At 33.1% G+C, this 17,825-nt stretch overlaps 4 protein-coding genes, 1 non-coding gene and 1 pseudogene across 5 annotated transcripts; 2 read left to right on the top strand and 4 right to left on the bottom strand.

Moving 5' to 3' along the window:
• Positions 1 to 1,746: 1,746 nt before the first annotated feature.
• On the top strand, positions 1,747 to 3,726 carry Kpol_1039p32 (HDA1/Clr3 family histone deacetylase; the record flags this gene model as incomplete). The annotated part of the gene is made up of 1 exon (XM_001646091.1): positions 1,747 to 3,726. One exon carries the CDS (start codon positions 1,747 to 1,749, stop codon positions 3,724 to 3,726), a length of 1,980 nt encoding a protein of 659 aa, XP_001646141.1.
• A 257-nt stretch (positions 3,727 to 3,983) lies between these two features.
• On the bottom strand, positions 3,984 to 6,089 carry Kpol_1039p33 (uncharacterized protein; the record flags this gene model as incomplete). The annotated part of the gene is made up of 1 exon (XM_001646092.1): positions 3,984 to 6,089. The coding sequence occupies one exon, from the start codon at positions 6,087 to 6,089 to the stop codon at positions 3,984 to 3,986; it is 2,106 nt and encodes a 701-aa protein (XP_001646142.1).
• Positions 6,090 to 7,593: 1,504 nt separating this feature from the next.
• Positions 7,594 to 7,667, top strand: Kpol_1039trna1. Its single transcript has one exon. It is a non-coding gene; the product is annotated as a tRNA-Ile (tRNA).
• Positions 7,668 to 7,808: 141 nt separating this feature from the next.
• FYV10 (glucose-induced degradation complex subunit FYV10) lies at positions 7,809 to 9,293 on the bottom strand (the record flags this gene model as incomplete). The annotated part of the gene is made up of 1 exon (XM_001646093.1): positions 7,809 to 9,293. One exon carries the CDS (start codon positions 9,291 to 9,293, stop codon positions 7,809 to 7,811), a length of 1,485 nt encoding a protein of 494 aa, XP_001646143.1.
• Positions 9,294 to 9,989: 696 nt separating this feature from the next.
• Positions 9,990 to 11,069, bottom strand: IDH1 (isocitrate dehydrogenase (NAD(+)) IDH1; the record flags this gene model as incomplete). Its single annotated transcript, XM_001646094.1, has 1 exon — positions 9,990 to 11,069. One exon carries the CDS (start codon positions 11,067 to 11,069, stop codon positions 9,990 to 9,992), a length of 1,080 nt encoding a protein of 359 aa, XP_001646144.1.
• A 2,244-nt stretch (positions 11,070 to 13,313) lies between these two features.
• Positions 13,314 to 15,169, bottom strand: Kpol_1039p36pseudo (annotated as a pseudogene).
• Positions 15,170 to 17,825: the final 2,656 nt, after the last annotated feature.

Raw genomic sequence — 17,825 nt, forward strand, 5'->3', positions numbered from 1 at the left:
AAGGGGAGGGGTGGAAGGTGGTTATGGAATCAGTAATGTTGACTTTTATCGATAAAATCTGACAATTGGACTTCTACCAAAACGAATAATGTCTATCTAAACCAGCAGATTGTGATGAAAAAGTGAATTTAATCAGAAACAACGCACCAGGCAAACAGTAGATAGGATATAAGACCAAATTAAATTCTGAATATATAATATCAAAAAAAATACAACAAAAAAATGCCACTTTCTTCGATATCACCAGATTTTATATACTATATTATAATATTATAGTATGGTATATTGAGTTAAATGTACCAATATAAAATAACGTCAATTAGATTACAAACTATGAAAAGTAGAGTAAACCTGATAAATAATCTTGAAATCAAAATGATTAAATTAAACAAGGGTTTGAAGAGAACCTTGTGAACGTAAACCGTAAGAACAAATCAAATCAAATCAAATCAAATCAATGAATGAATAAGTATTGAATTAAAACTTATTTCGAATTCATCATTAATCAATCTATTCTATTATTCAATAGTTATTCGAAATTCGATATTTCAAAATTTCAGCTGTAAAACATCCGTACCCGGTTACCCCCCGCAACCGAGCGAATAATTATAAATTCGAAATTATCTTAAACCATAGAAAGAGTGAATGTGGTAGCGCTGCGTCGTTTGACTATTTCGAAAAATGCCAAAAGAGGACACTTCAAGAAGAAACGACGGCTCTTACTGCAAGAACTTTCTGGGCAAGCGGGAAGGGGCAAGCGGGTACACAGAGAGAGAGAGAGGGGAGAGGGGGGGTGGTGGAACCCATTCGAAAGTAACAAGTCGTATTTGTTAGAGAGAGACATTAAAAAACGTTTGCTATATTGAACTAATTGGGATCGAGTTCAAGTGTATGTGGACAAAACACAAGTGTTGATGGATGGATATAGACAATTGCGTTTATTTGAAATAAAAGGTCCCGATTTATTGCTTGTAATGTCGAAACATCAATTGTATCTTGTTTCTCTTGCCCAAATAAAGAGCACGTGTCACTGTGTACGGCGTCTTGATGTAGTAGCCCACAAGGTTAAATTGAATCAATTAGTAGTATTACTTGAAAATTTGGGGAACAGTAGGAGTTCGGTTCAGTTCAGTTCAGATCAACAGACAATTTCACCAACACCACTTGCTTGTTCCATGGCGACGAAACAGGATAGTCTGGGCGCATTACACAACGTGCTCTAATTTTCATGTTCTCTGTCTCGTGCACCGTTACCCGCACTTCTGGATCACATTTTGGAACCTGTTCCCTCTTAAACCTCGCTACAAACAGGCTCAACCTCATCGAAAGCTCATTCAAATCGCTATTCTGTATACATTTCGTATCTCTCGAGCAGTAGCAATGAGAAATGTTCAAGTATGTTAGATACTGTTCGAATGGAGATACATACTTAGTTGATACAGATGGATGTATATCTTGATACACCAGTTGTCTTCTTCCGGATCCCCATTACTGTTCCCTTTTATAAAAAGTTGTCTCTTGGTATTCAGGTTTCTTTCTGGCTTCTTCTTCATTGTCGTTGTAGATGCAGGCAGGGTTCGAAACTATATATTGTAAGATATTCTGAAACGACAGCTAAATTGGTAAAGTAAAGAAGTTGAAAAAAAAAGTATCAGTAGAATATATACGTTCGATTCCTGATATCTTTACTCAGACTACCGTGATCTCCCACCCAGTACGTGAAATATTTTGATCGATTTGAGAATAATGATGTCTAGCTTATCATATACTCCTTTGAAAACTGGTCTTTGTTACGATGTCAGAATGAGATACCATGCAAAAATATATACTTCATATTATGAATATATAGACCCGCATCCTGAAGACCCTAGACGTATTTACCGTATCTACAAGATTCTGGCTGAAAATGGGCTGATTAGAGATCCTGCTCTTTCAGGTATCGACGATATCGGCGATTTAATGTGCAAAATTCCAGTAAGAGAAGCTACCTCTGAAGAAATATTAGAGGTCCATCCAAAGGAGCAATTAGAATATTTAGAGAAAACTCAATACCTGAATAGAGATGAATTGTTGAGTAAAACTGAACTAGGTGATTCGGTATATTTCAATAACGATTCTTATTTTAGTGCCAAATTATCTTGTGGTGGTGCGATTGAAGCTTGTAAAGCTATAGTTGATGGGAAAGTAAAAAATTCATTAGCGATTGTTAGACCACCAGGCCACCATTCTGAACCTGAAGTTGCTGGTGGGTTTTGTTTGTTTAGTAACGTTGCAGTTGCCACCAAAAATATTTTAAAAAATTATCCTGACAAAGTTAAGAAAGTAATGATTGTAGATTGGGATATTCACCATGGTAATGGTACTCAAAAGGCTTTTTACAATGACGATAGAGTTCTCTATGTCTCATTGCATCGATTTGAATTGGGTAAGTATTATCCAGGTACCATTCATGGTCAATATGACCAAGTAGGCGAGGGCAAAGGTGAAGGTTTCAATTGTAACATACCTTGGTCAGTAGGTGGTATCGGAGATGCAGAATATATTTGGGCTTTTGAACAAATTGTAATGCCCATGGGTCGTGAATTCAGACCTGACTTAGTGATAGTATCCTCTGGTTTCGATGCTGCCGATGGTGACACTATCGGTAAATGTCATGTTACCCCAAGCTGTTATGGCCATATGACACACATGTTAAAATCATTAGCTAATGGTAAGTTATGTGTAGTTTTAGAAGGTGGTTATAATTTAGACGCAATTGCGAGAAGTGCTCTTGCTGTAGCAAAAGTCCTGATTGGAGAACCTCCTGATGAGTTACCTGCGCCAGATAAAGATCCGAAGCCAGAAGCAATAGAGATGATTGACAGAGTAATAGATTTAAAGTCTAAATATTGGAAATGTTTTAAGAGACAAATTACAAATTCAAATTGTGAATATAAGGGACCTATATCTGAATCATTTTTTGCCAAAAAATTCCCAATTCAGGATGCAATTCGAGCTCAGCAAATACAATACCTGACAAATGATTATAATATGGTACCTTTACCTTTAATGAATTCAAATTTACCTGAAGATACTGTTATGTGTAGTACGGATATTTTGCAATCAAATGTAGCTATCATTTATGTCCATGACACACCAGAGATTTGGTCTAAAAGAGATGCAATAGCTGGTGTGATTGATTCCTCGGCATCTCTATATATGGATGCGTCCTTGCAATTTTATGATTGGGCATTGGACAGAGGTTATGGGATAATTGATGTAAATATACCGCAAACACTTTATGAACAAGATAACTATTCTGCATCACTGACTGCTCAAGAGGTCCTAATTAAGTTATGGGATAATAATTTGAAGTATTTTCCAAATGTTAATAAAATCGCATATATAGGTGTTGGGGAAGCTTATTCAGGGTTAGTCCACCTATTAGGTCACAGAGACACAAGATCAGTAGTCAAGTCAGTAATTGGGTTTGTTGGTAAAAAGCCATTGAAGGCTCTAGTTCCTCTTGTAGAAGAATCGCTAGCAGATTGGTACTTTAAAACTTCGCTTCTATTTGCTGATAAAAATCACTCCTGTTGGGGGGAAAACGATAGCAAAAAACCAAGGAAACGTTATGGCCGGGTATTAAGATGTGATAGTGACGGTATTTTCAGTTTGATAGAGGAACGGTTCGAAGAAGCAACAGATTTTATAATTGATTCCTTAGATGAATGGACTGAAGAGTAACCGCCATCTTGTAAGTTCACTCGGATAATGGAGCATCACTGTCATATTTTGCATTATTGAATAAATCTTAATAAAAGATAGTCCGAGGTGTCTTTTAATTAATCATCAATACTAATTAAATTTATAAATCATTAATTATATACTCGCATTTGCATGCAGTATTATTCATGCAAGTGATAAATAAAATTGTAACTATAATAAAAAAATTTCTAGATGTCATTTAATAACAAGATTTTTACAGTTATGCATTATAATCCTTAAATTCCAACCTTTGATCCTGCTAGAATTGCGGTCTGTTGCTTTGGCTGGGATCTCAAATGAAGAGGTTTAGCAGGTAATATAGGTTTTTTCCGAGGTGAACTATTTTTTGAGTCAATTGGTGTCTTCTGGGTAGATTTTACTAGTGGCGTCATAATGTTAGTCACAATTTCTTGAACATCGGTATATTTGCCGTATCCAGAAGCTGTTCTGTGATATTGTTCATCCTCTGATACTAGTAATAACTCACGTACACGTCTCTTGATTGAATCTTTAGCCTCCCTGGTTGTTTTTAATTTTATACCAACTTTAGGTTCTGCACTTTCCTCCACTATATCAACATGTTTCCTTATAAATCCTTCTTCAAAATTCTTAGTTGAAGAAGAAACCCTACTTTTGTGTGAACTAGATGAAGGACCTCTAATGGTATGCTCAGAAGATGAAATTCTACTATTACCTCCTGTGAACCCTTCATGAAGAACGGTGAATACTGACCTGCTGCTTCCACCAGTATTCTGACGAGATCTAACTGGGGAGACACTTCTTTTTTCTCCAGTAATAACATTTTTCAGCTTTTTACTTAAAGTTCTTACTAAACTTATACCGGTTGAATTTTTAGATAGTGGTTCTGCAGTATATGATTCAACTGACAACGATGATGAAGATGTTGAATCGAGTGAAGATGATCTTGATCTACCAATGTGCAGTGTACTATTACGAGTTTTCCTGTATACAGACGACCAATCCCCATATTTTTCAATTTGGCCTGGTACGTCATTAATAGTAGAATTTTCTCTATTTGATGTATCTAATTGGTCTTTACTTCTGTAATATAGATTTGGCTTTTCAGAATATAAATTTGAATTATTAAATTGTGAATCTTTTTCAATGGAGCCACTTGTAATAGCTTCGGAACCGTAATTTTTTCCTGATTTATAATAATTACTGGAACTTTTACTTTTTAGATTCTCTATATCAGGAGATGTTTGTCTCGTTAGAATTTTGTTTGTTGTCATACCATTAGATGTAGATTGGATAGATGGTAATTTTTCTGGGGAAGATTGAATATTTGGAATTTGTCTTTTATGCTTGTCTTGAATGTCGGATATAGGCACTTTATATGAGTTATTCTGCAATGGCTGCATCAAACTTGAAGTCTCTAATGCTCTTGATAAATAAAAGTTTTTCATCGGTGGGACTATTCCTTGTAATCTACTTAGTTCCTCTATCAGTTGGCATATATTAGGTCTTTTGAATGGATCAACTGATAGTAGTACCCGGATAACATTTTTCAATGAATCACTGTATACTGGATAGGCAGGATATTGAAATTGTGATTTTAGAATAGCCTTTTCACCTTCCTTCTCAAACGGGGTTGTATAATAACACAATTTAAATAGGAATACACCTAAAGCCCAAATATCTGATTTTTCGTTTATTTGGTAACCTTTAGTTAGATCTAACATTTCCGGTGATCTATATTGTGCAGTAGTATTTTTCATTATATCATGCTGTATATATTTCATCTCTTCATAAGACCTTGGTGGTCGTATCACACCACAAACAGATCCAAAATCACATACTTTATATTCGCCGTTTTCAGATATTAGAATGTTCTCAATCTTTATATCACGATGGATTAAAGAAGGTTGTAATTCATGCATTTGTGCAACACCCACAGCTACTTGAGTCATGATGTGTAAGATTTCTTGTTCTCTTAATCTATTCTTTAATCTTGTATTTAAAAAATCTATTAAACTACCACCAGAACAGTATTCCATCAAAACGAAGACTTCATAAGAACCAGTATGACCTGAGTGTTTGGAAGCATGAGAGTCTATATAAGAAACCACATATTTTTTATTTCTCAAAACTTTTAAAGCATCAACCTCTGCCCTTAAAGCATTAAGGCTTTTCTTGTCCGGTACCACCACCCTTTTTAAACAAGCAATATTAGTAGCAGGGGAATAATCTACTGGAGTAACATATGCAGAATAAACTTGAGCATAACCACCACTAGCTAAATATTTTACGATCTTAGCAGTATGCGAACCTACTGTTACAACAGTATCTGGAACATATAAAGGTAACTGATCTTGATTCATCCCAATATATATCAAATTTACTACCCTACGTGTTGTATTTGAATATATTCTGCCCACTTGATCCTTAAACAAACTTAACACTTTACAAATTTATCAATACCAAATGTATAGGTTATCTGATATACCCAAACGGTTACCTTTATTGTTCAAATATGTGAAACATCAAGAATTATTACGAAATAAGTAAGCTAATAAGTTTTCCGATTTCAACATTCCCTTTGTATACACTTTTCCTTTTTTTGGATCAGAATAATCGACGCCTCGAAAATTTTCAGATCCGTCGTTTACAGACGGTAACCGCAGAAAAAGAATCGAAATTACAGGAATTTGATGTAAAAATTAACATGATTAGTGTCGTAGATCAGTTTTGATAAAGTGTATTATTTTATCTAAGAGAGACCCTTGAAGTCTAATATAATGGGATATGGACAACAAAGAGTAATAAGAGATATGGGTGAGGTGAATACATATTGAATTTATGATTTAAGATTGAAACATCATTTTACAGGTTAAAAAGCTAAATTTAATATTTGAAGAACTAGACGTGAACAAGAGATCAAAGATTAAAAAAACTTCTAAATTAACTTTCCGATTTCGTTAGGTTTTGATGCTTTTGGCATTCTACGATTATGAATATCACAAATACCATCAATTTATTTTATCTCTAACTGTTGAATTACAAAGATGACAAGAGGATATCGATTACGAATGGCCCAGAAGAGAGGAAAGGCATCTAGAAATATCTGGGGTAGAAATAGAGACCAAATTTATATGTTTTATAATTGGATTTATTTTCTGTGTATTATGTATAATACGTAACTTCCCAGGAAGGGAGAATAAGAGGAAAAATTCGTACGTATATATTCTTTATATTTAATAAAAGGAATATATTTTTTTTTTTGAATTCATAAGACAATATTGTGAACTTGTAGTATAATGTAACATTCTATTAATTAGTTAAAGAACATAATTCTTAAACCATTTATCCTTTTAGGTCAATAATATGGTATAGAGTTTGTAGAGAATCAGAGGGTTGTGGATTCTTTACAGAATCGTTAATAGTAGTAGATTGTTTAGTTGTTTGCAAGGACATTCTTAACAAGTTGATATTGATCCGGTATATTAAAGTATAAAATATACACATGGGAATATAGTACATATGATAAGTGTCAATTAAGATCTTATCAAACTTTATATACAATGTTTAGATATTCTTGACACGTCAGAAACAAATACTTTCGTATTATAAACATTTCTTTATCCCTTATTAATAATGATGTTTTATATAATTCTTCACCCTTATTAATATTGAATTAATGAGTGTGACTTTACGTCATCTCATAATTTCTGACAGAGTTTGTTAACCTTTCTTATAGAACATTTTGTCCTTAGAGCTTTTGGGTCTCAATATATTGAACTAATTCTCGTAATAAGTGAGTACATCACGAGGGAATAATTGTTAAATTAGGAAATATCAGATTTCTTGAATTTTCAGAAATTAAAAGGTCCCTTGGCCCAGTTGGTTAAGGCGTGGTGCTAATAACGCCAAGATCAGCGGTTCGATCCCGCTAGGGACCATTTATTTTTTCATTTCCTATTTTTTTATCTTAACTCATCACACCATGATTGAGTACTATCCAAGTAAGAGTCTATTCACCATTGGACATAAAAAGTCGTATTATACCGTGCTTATTTATTGAATATTAATACTATAAAGAGCTAAGTTGGGTACATCTTAATGAATTGAGCCTTTTTATATACTTCCTTGTTAATAGGGTCTATTATTTCATCATCTTGTAAGTTCATCAAATTATTGATTCGTATATTATCTGCTATTTGCACTAGTTTAATCATGTCATAAACATTTCCATTTGGTAACATAACTGGATTCTCAAAAAGTTCTGATTGAATATGATGGGCAAATGGTAAATCTTTTGCAATGTTTCTGAATTCTGAAGTGCATACTGGGCATTTATTATGAAGAACATCCGACTTAATGTACTCATCCAATTCTATGTTCATCGATTCTTTCAATTCTTTGGAATGAATGCAATCTCGCGTCTTTAGTGTCGAAATTCCCAGGGATAGATAAATTAATAATGGGTCATTATGGGAAATGCCATACATTTTATAATATTCTTCTAAGAATGCTTCGTTAAGCGCAGCCCATCTATTATCATCAAATAATGATGAATGGAAATTTGTCTTTGGAGAATCTAGACATAAAGAAATTTTTTGATCTGGCTTATTTGATGGCTTCTCGGAAAGTTTTCTAGGAACCTCTTTATGAAAAAAATATCCGTAGATATTATCCAAAGTATTGAAAGCTGGTGGACATTCTGATTCTTCCTCAGTGAAGACATTTATTTCCATTTTATTACTACAATGTGATAACAACAGGCCTGCTGCCCTTTTAAGGTCCTCTAAATTTGTACTTATAAATGGTATTAAGTATGTTTGAAAGCAGTAAATTGCTTCATGCTTCTTTCCCAGTCTTAACAACTGAATGTATTCTTGTAATCTTGCATCAAAGTTCAAAGTACACGAACGTCTTGATAGATAATGCTTATTCTCTTGAATCCATGTAAATAAAGGTTGGAGATCATGATTTTCTGTTAGAGCTTTAGAAATTTTATTTGCGTTTATTAAGATATCATAGTCCAAAAGTTTTTCTAAATGTTGTTGTTTCAAGAAAATTGTACCTGTATTCCAAATATCATCTTCCTCATCCATATTTATAGATGGTAATGCACCATTAGCACCAGTATTATTAATTGACGAATTTCTAGTCAAATAATCCCCTATCAATACATTTGTATATTTTTGATACCATGTAATTAAGATAGATTCGTTTCCACTATTTTTAGCACTTTCTAAATCCTCAAAAAAATTAATTCTGGTTTGTATTCTATTCAACAATTCCATCTCTTCATTTATTTTCTTATTCAATTTCTTTTCAAACATATCAACATTTTTGATAATATCATTCATTTTTGCCAATGCTAATTTATCATCCTGCAAATTGTTAGCATTCATTAATTTTTGCAATTCTAAAAACTCTCCTTGTAGTTCTTTTGTTTCACTTTCAATTAATGAACTTAATTGAAGATTATTCTTCTTCAATAACCTTGTTGGTATTTTAAATGACTGTTCATTTAACTTAATATGGAAATCTGTCGAGGGTTCGTTAATTAAATTCTTCATGGCTTTGATTCAATAACAAAAAAACGCCATTAAATGAAATTAAATAGGTAACTTTGAATCGATGGATAAGTTCTATAGCTTCCCAATGAACTGTTTTTAAGGTATTCTTTGTATATATAATATCCTATAAGTACTTATTCTGTTTTACCTAATAAATGTCAACTTTTTTTTTAAAGTGTAGCATCCCCTTTCTCAAATGGTAGGCCGGTGCGAAATAAGAACAATTTAGCGTTGCGAATTTACAAGATGATAGATGGAAACCAGCTAAAGAACGTGAGTGAGAATATTGAAATAATTGTTGAAAACACCTGAATAATAAGTGATAAGTTTTAGAATATATATATATATAATTTATGAAGAGATCTATAAGTTTGCTATTAGAATATTAGACAAGACTGACCAATTATTGTAAATACAAACGAACATTAGTTTTGAATACTATTCTATTACAAGAGAGCAATGACGACAGGATTTAAATTAAGATCAAAACTAAAATTAAACAGAAGTAACCCAGATATTCATAAATTAATTTTGGCAAACGTACATTAATACTATCCTAAAATAATCTTTACTGTGAAAAGACTTCAGTAATTTATAATATTATTTTTATTATTATTTGTATAATTCTTATTATTGTTTTTATTGTTATTTTTATCTTTCAAAAATAAAACTTCGTTAATCTGTATTGTGAATATTTTATAAAGTCTTTAATTTAGCGATAACAGCGTTAGTGAATTCTGTGGTAGTAGCAGAACCACCGATATCTCTAGTGGTAGTTTTACCTTCGGCGATGACTTCGTGGACAGCCTTTGAGATTCTTGCTGCATCGTTTCTGAAACCCAAGTGATTCAACATTAAAGTAGCAGATAAGATCATTGCGGTTGGATTAGCAATGTTTTGGTTTTCAATATCTAAACCAACGTGTCTGGAACCTGGTTCAAAGACAGCATAATCTCTACCGTAGTTAGCACCTGGAACCAAACCTGGACCACCGATCAAAGCAGCACCAATGTTACCCAAAATAGTACCATACATTGAAGGAGCGACCATGACGTCGAATTGATGTGGTTTAGCTACAGCTTGCATGGAGGCGTTATCGACGATAATAGAAGAGACACCAACTTCTGGATATTCTTTAGCACCGATTTCTGTGACCAAATTTCTAAATAAACCGTCACCTAACTTCATGATATTGGCCTTATGAACAGCAGTGACTGATTTTCTGTTATATTTCATGGCATAATCGAAAGCGAATCTAGCGATTCTTTCAGTTTTTTGAGCAGTCATGATCTTTAAAGATTCCACTACACCTGGTACTGATTCATGTTCCAAACCTGAGTATTCACCTTCGGTATTTTCTCTGATGATAACCAAATCGACATCTGGAATTCTTGTATCGACACCCTTGAAGGACTTGAAGATAGCTACGTTAGCGTAAATATCCAATTCTTTTCTTAGAGCTACGTTCCAAGAAGTGTGACCGTCATGATCAGCAGAGGTGTGCCATATACCTTTCAAACCGATTTTGTTACGTTTTAAGGATTCCACGGCAGTATGAACATCTTCTTGTTCCAAACCTGACAATTCTACTCTTTCCCAATCGATTGGCAAATTTTCAGCTTCGAAGATAGAGACTACAGAATCGGTGATTTCTCTACCTACACCATCACCAGGCAATAAAGTAACGGTATAACGACCACCGTATTTTTTTGGGATGATATTTTCACGAGAAGCAATTGAAGTGAAAGCTCTCTTTGAGATTAAATTTCTGAACATTATTGTAAATTGATGTTTTAATATGAATCTTTGTATTCTTTTTTATTTAATTTCTTAATCTATTCCTAACTTTATCTTTTCAATAGTTAAAATTGTACTTCTGTATTAAAAAAGAGACTAGATCAGAAGAGGTAGGTTTTAATTTTCTAATGGAGCTAAAATGAGAACAAATCTTGTAGTATATATTGTTCTAATGTTAACGAGGTCAAAAAAATCAAAAACGGATAAATGCCAAATATATCACGTGGACAGGATAAAAAGAGTATGGCAGGGTAAACAGGGAGGGGGGAAATTTCAATGAATAATAAACTATAGTATTATACACACCACCTTAATGAAAACAAACGTTAAATATAGTTAAACTATTACAACAAAACAATGACACAGTCTTAATTGGTTGTAGAGTTTGCAAATTGGTATATATATCTATATTTGTAATTGCAAGTATATAAGTTTAAATTTTCAGACACAGACAGTTATTACAATAACTGTCTTTCCAATTCGTAATTAAGACAAGAACATTACACGAAATGTAATTAATCAGTATTTATATATTAGTTATAAATATGATTGATGAATAACGAATGCTGGTAGTGTAAGTGGGAACATATACATTATACAATATAATTGTTCTGGTACAGGTAGAGGTGAAGTGCCATACATGGTTAGTATAAGTATATTAAAATTAGTATTAGTATTAGTGTATTACATAAAAGAAAATTAAGCAGTGTCAAATAGTCAGGTTTGGGTGATATTGTATTGTATTGTATGTACGATGAGGACATGATAAGAAAGCAAAAGCAGACAGAGAGAGAGCTATAGAGAGAGAGAGAGAGTTAAAATTTAGAAATTAAAATGACATAAAAATGAGGCAGCTAGCTGTTCTGGTGGTAGGATTTCTTTACCCAATAGAAAGGAAGCGTTCGAAATGGTTTACTGTGTGTGTTGTGCGTGTTAGCGAGAGGGAGAGGGAGAGAGAGAGGTTCTGTAATGTGGATGGGACGGTCTTGTGAGAGAGAGAGAGAAGGAAGCGAAGAGAAGGGTGACTTTTTGAGTTTTGACTTGGCTACTTATTTAGCAGTCCCGAAATCATCGTCCAATTCTTCGGCTCTTTTTTTTGTTACGTATTTATTTTTTTTTTGCTTTTTTGCTTTTTCGGTTTTGAGTTTTGAGTTTTGAGTTTTGTGCGCAGGGGAGAGGGCGGGGAGGCAGGAGGAGGGCAGTGTCCGGGTAACTGAGGGTATTTAGTGAGGACATGAGAAGTGAAGGGGGGAAGTGGAGGGAGGGAAAAACCGAAAAATATGTAGATGTATATGCATGGTAAGGAAAGTCATGGAGAGCAGAGATAGAGTGAGGACTATAGCTAGAAAGAATTTCTTGGTGGCTGTTTGCCGAGGTCGGGGTTTGTATATTACGTTAGTTTGCTTTTGCGATTGCGATTGACCTTGTACTGTTGGTTGCAGTTCGCAGTTCTATCGTGACGAACGAGTCAGCTGCTTCCGTTGCGTAAATTTCTCGTGCGGTGTTTTGCCGTGTCGTAGTCGTAATCGACCGAGATCGGTGACATTCCCATGACCGGTCGGTACAACTCAACATCAAGGAAATATATCCATATATACGTAGAAGTAAAATATTTTGACCAAGGCACGTGACTAACGCTGTTTGTATTATTTGGCCTGTAATTATTATTTAATTGTATGTTTAAATTGATATACGTTAGAATGAAGGCTGGTAGGCGTTTATTCTATAGGACCTTAAGGGTTGAGATCTGTAAGTTAAAGTAAATATACTTGTTAATAATAATAAAGTTCTATATTCTTTTATGTACAAAGTAAGATACTAATTAATATACAATAATATACAATAATATACAATAATGTACAATGATCTCTTTAAATATCAATGTTAATAGCATGTAACAACATTCTTGTAGTGACACATATTTATTCACCTTCAAGGTTCGTATGAAGTAACCTCGAAGTAGTCTCGAAATAATACATGTTTTAACCGTGACCTTATTATATTTCAGCGTCACATTTTTACTTCTGCTTTTTGAATGTAAGCGGTTAACACCTTGAACTTGCACTTGCACTTATAAAAGGATGTTCTAATTAATTATAATGTTATCTAAATTTGTTCTTTCACTTATATATATTTATGTTTGATACATAATATCATCTTGCTTTTTTTTGTTTTTTTTGTAAAATAAAAGAAAACCAATGACAGAATACATGTTTTGCCGGATTAAAATCCCATCGACTTGATTACTTGATCACGAGCCTTGCATGCCTCCCAAAATGATCCATATGACCACGTTAAATCTTCAGCTCCTTGTAAAAATCCGGTATACTTGTTAAACTGTTCACTCATATTCCCGTCCTCACTAACATGTTCCCTAATCTTATCTAGAAATGATTCACTCAATTGGAATATCGAATTTAATACTTGTATATACGCTGGTGAATCAAATGGAATCAATAAATGCGTCTTATCTTTACAATCCCTGTATGCGTCCATGCCTTCAATTATTAACCCCCAAAATTTGGATTCCCACATATCTAATGGTATCACTAAATCTTGATAACTGTTGCTCAGTTTAATAATCAATTTACTCAACAATTCAGATGCATAACTGGTAGATAAAAACCATGGATTTCCCTCACTAGTTCTTACACCATCATATATATCTTCTGGGTATCTTCCTAAAGCTACTCCTCTTTTCAATTGTAAATGTGGGTGATTAATAGGATATAACACGGACATCTTCTCCACCAGATAATACAATGTGTTTAAAACTCCAGAATCATTGACGTTAAATGGCAAGGCATCGTTATTAACTTCATCGTCAGTAGGGTGGGTTAGAATTGATCCTATAAGAATAGCTATATCTAAACCAGACCTTCTATCCAATATCTCTGGCGTTTCAACAATAAAGTTTTTATTAGATGTAATATATCCAGAATCCACCATAATAAACTTAAACAATTTATCAAATGTTTCTATTAGTTCCGTTTTGAAGTCCTTGTACTTGTTATCTCCTAAACTATTGATATAGTTAATTGACTGTTTGATGGCGTTTAATTGTACTAAACTTGTGAAAAAATGTTGACTATAAACTTCTTCCCATAAATCGAAATTCTTTTTATCCCAATTTTGGATAATAAATTTTAGATCATAAAACACTATATTTTCAAAAATATCCGAAATCACTTTTCAAATTGAAGACCAATATCATTATTTTGATAATAGGGTCTTTTGATATTGTGAAATAAGATCTTTAACGTTGGAACCATTCATTTTAGACACTTTACTCAAGAAATTCCAAGTTGTAGATGCCCTTAATGCTGCGCCCTCCGTTTTGAGGTCTTCCCAATGGCATATCTAAACGTAGTTTCCATCAATATTCCATTTTGGTTCACCCAATCCTAACAATTCAACAGATCCCACCGATTTCCCTGATTTATTATCAGTCCTTTGAATATTATAGGATACATTCAAATATTGAAAAACGTCCCTACTAAGGATATATTATAAGTAGAGTTTTGGAAGTTAAATATGGTGTCAACGACGGAATTTACTGTAATTGCGCTGTCACGAACCCATTGATAAAAATAATCAGGTTCAAAAGTTGAAGGGGATCCGATGACAACACCTTCTTTAATATTTTTTGATTTATGTTTATCATATAATGGATGTGTAGGTAATCCTTCATCAACTATATTCAACAGAACTCTTTGATATGACAATTCCGATTGTACGGAGATCCATTCTGTAAAGTTTCCACGAGGAATTGAATAGGAAGGGATGGATCTTAAAGAAACAAATTTATCAGTGTTATTAAAAAAATCATTAATAACCAATATGTTTTTGTCTTGTAATGGAGAATTTGGTGTCAGTAATTCATTATTTTTATTAAATGGGAGTATGATATGTTTAAAAGAATCCCACGAGCAACAACAGTCACTAGCAAATAGGAAAAACAGGCCACCTAATATCAATGATGATATTAGGATGAATACTCTATGTGTCGACCGAGACATCCTGTAAGAGTCGTCATAACTAAACAGATGATCATGAGGACTTAATTTTGACAATAACATTTAGCAAAAAAAAAAAGTTAAATAATTGGTATTATTAATATGAATATATTTATATAATCTTTTCTAAAAGCAGTAGAATATTTTGATATATTATTGATAGCAATTGTTATTATTTAGTTGTTTAATTATGTTTGTATCTTGGTCATGTTCTAACTTCAGAATAAGTTTACAATGACAGATATGATAACGATGACAAGACTGATAAATATATCTATTAGATATCATGTACAAAGTAATCAAAATAGATCAATTAATCAATGTTATAAGTTATGGTTCGATTCAACAAACTGTATCAATCCAGTCGCAATCACAAAAGTAGATGTTAAAAGATATATAAAAAAAATAAGGATACTATTATAGATATAACGAAAAGTGCCTCATTTACCTTAAATAGTTCGAATCACGTATCTAATTACATCAAAAATAAAATAAAAAAAACAACAACAGCATATAATTTCAAGATATGCTAAATTAATAAAAAAAAAGGGATACGGAATATAAAGTAAACCTTAAAAGAGTTCTGACGCTTATAAAAAGTGATGTGACAAAACAAAATTTGTGACGCCTTGATTATTAGATTTAAGAAACCATATTTATATTTATACTAATAGAACTTTACTTATTATTAAGTTTTTACAACTGCCCCACCCCCCTTTAGAATAGTATATACTTATGTGAGATTTTGATCGGGTGATTGTTCGATGACATGATCACCTGATCATTGCATCAACTAAAAAATATATCGAATGAATCGAGAGTTTGTGATTTTTTGTATCTTGTTGGTTCGAACACGTTTTAGAAAAATAAATAAATATATCTGTAGACTCTGTTTTAAATTTATTCCAGAATCAATTGGTGAATGATTATCTTGCGAAGGAGGCATTGTGATTATTTTCCACTATGGGGGGAAGGAGAGAATATATCGTAGTATGGTCAATGTATATATGTTTCTGGGAAATGTACAAAAAAAAAATAGAGATTAGGCTTAGTAAATTAACGTGTTTTTGTGGTTTATAGTTTTTTTTTATCCGCCAATCATTTAATTACACCAAATACAAAGAATGATGAAATTGATTCGAATAAAAGAAACTTCCAGAAGCAGAAATTTTATTAAGTTTTAACTCTAGCAAAAACATAAATAAATCGGTAATTCATTTTAATCCATTAGCTAAGAAATAAGGAAATCGGTAGGATCAATTAGATAACATCAATTAGATAACTTCAATTCCGAATTTCTCCTGAAGCCCGAAATATTCTGAAGAGAAACCAATGTACGCCTACATATATTTCACCTAATTGCTAGGTTGGCAAATAACTCTACCTATCCATGAGTAATTTTGTCTCAGAAAACTGTGCGGAAAGAGCAAGATGAGTTTTCTCCCCACAACGATGAGCTCAACAAATACAATATAATCTTTCCAGAAGAGTGATTAAAAGACGACACAAGACAGGAAGAGAAATTAACTGAAAAAGCAAAAGGTGCAGGTTCGTTTCCTAATATCAATCAGCATCTTCTTCATTTACTTGCTTTTAAAAAAACTCAAGAAGGAAATTATAAACTAGAACAAATAAACCCTATTTACCCCACCTTTTCCTTGCTTATTTTCTCTTTAGGTACTTATAATTATCAAGGCTCTCCCTTCTTCCTCTTTCCCTCCCATCCCTCTGTGTTGCGAATGACTGACTTACTGGTTCATTTTTTTTTTTATTTAATCCTGTACCGCTTTCCTTCCTGTTTTGACGGTCCCTCCCTCTGCTTGTACCATATCAACCACTATGAAATTGTTATTTTTTTTTCTTCTATAATCTTTTTTAACCAGTTCTTCGAGAAACCGACAAGGACGATTCCAACGATTAAGCTGACAACTTGTCCCTCTGATTACCCGTTCAGGTAATTCGATGTCTCGTTCTTCCGTTCTCGTGTTTTTTATCTGCAATGGTTTGTAATTAAGATCAATTTATATCAAGGGTTAAGAAAAAAGCCTACAACTGGATATATATTTGATTCCAAGCTTTCGGATGACGTCCTACACTGTTTTCTCCAACATTCGACCCCGCTGATCCATTGTCGAATTGGAAAATTTAAAAATTTCAGACAGACACAAGTAGCTTATACTTAAATTGAATAACAATAATGGCAGTAGTGATGGTAGCAACGAGAAGATTTAAGATAACATAATCATTTTCGCATGTGTAAAGCTAAAAACAACAACAACAACAACATAAATGCGCTACTAGAGTACAATTAGAAGCTACAGTTTCAAACTATGGATTTTGAGAAATCCCGATTACTAGAAGAATAACTAACTGTTCTCTATTGATTGATATATTCCCCCGAAACAGGCAACTTTACAGAAATTAACAGATTTTCTCTTGTACTAACTAGAGCTATGATTTCACATTCTCGTATTAACTAAGTAATTTAGTTCAAAATTAAATATTTTTCTCTATATTCCTGTGGCTTTCCTAGTATTGAACAACGTTACAATGACCTTCCTTTAACTCCACCCCCTCGATCGTTCCTTCTTTCGAACACCATATTGTCGACTATGCACTTCCGTTGTTACGTTTAATAATCTCCAGTTTTCAGCACCATTGAATTGACCTTGTATGTAGTTTATCAGTTTTTCTTTTCAATTTCTCATCTTTGAATCAA

The sequence above is a fragment of the Vanderwaltozyma polyspora genome, genomic scaffold (genome assembly GCF_000150035.1).
Source record: "Vanderwaltozyma polyspora DSM 70294 KpolScaffold1039 genomic scaffold, whole genome shotgun sequence".
NCBI lineage: Eukaryota > Fungi > Ascomycota > Saccharomycetes > Saccharomycetales > Saccharomycetaceae > Vanderwaltozyma > Vanderwaltozyma polyspora.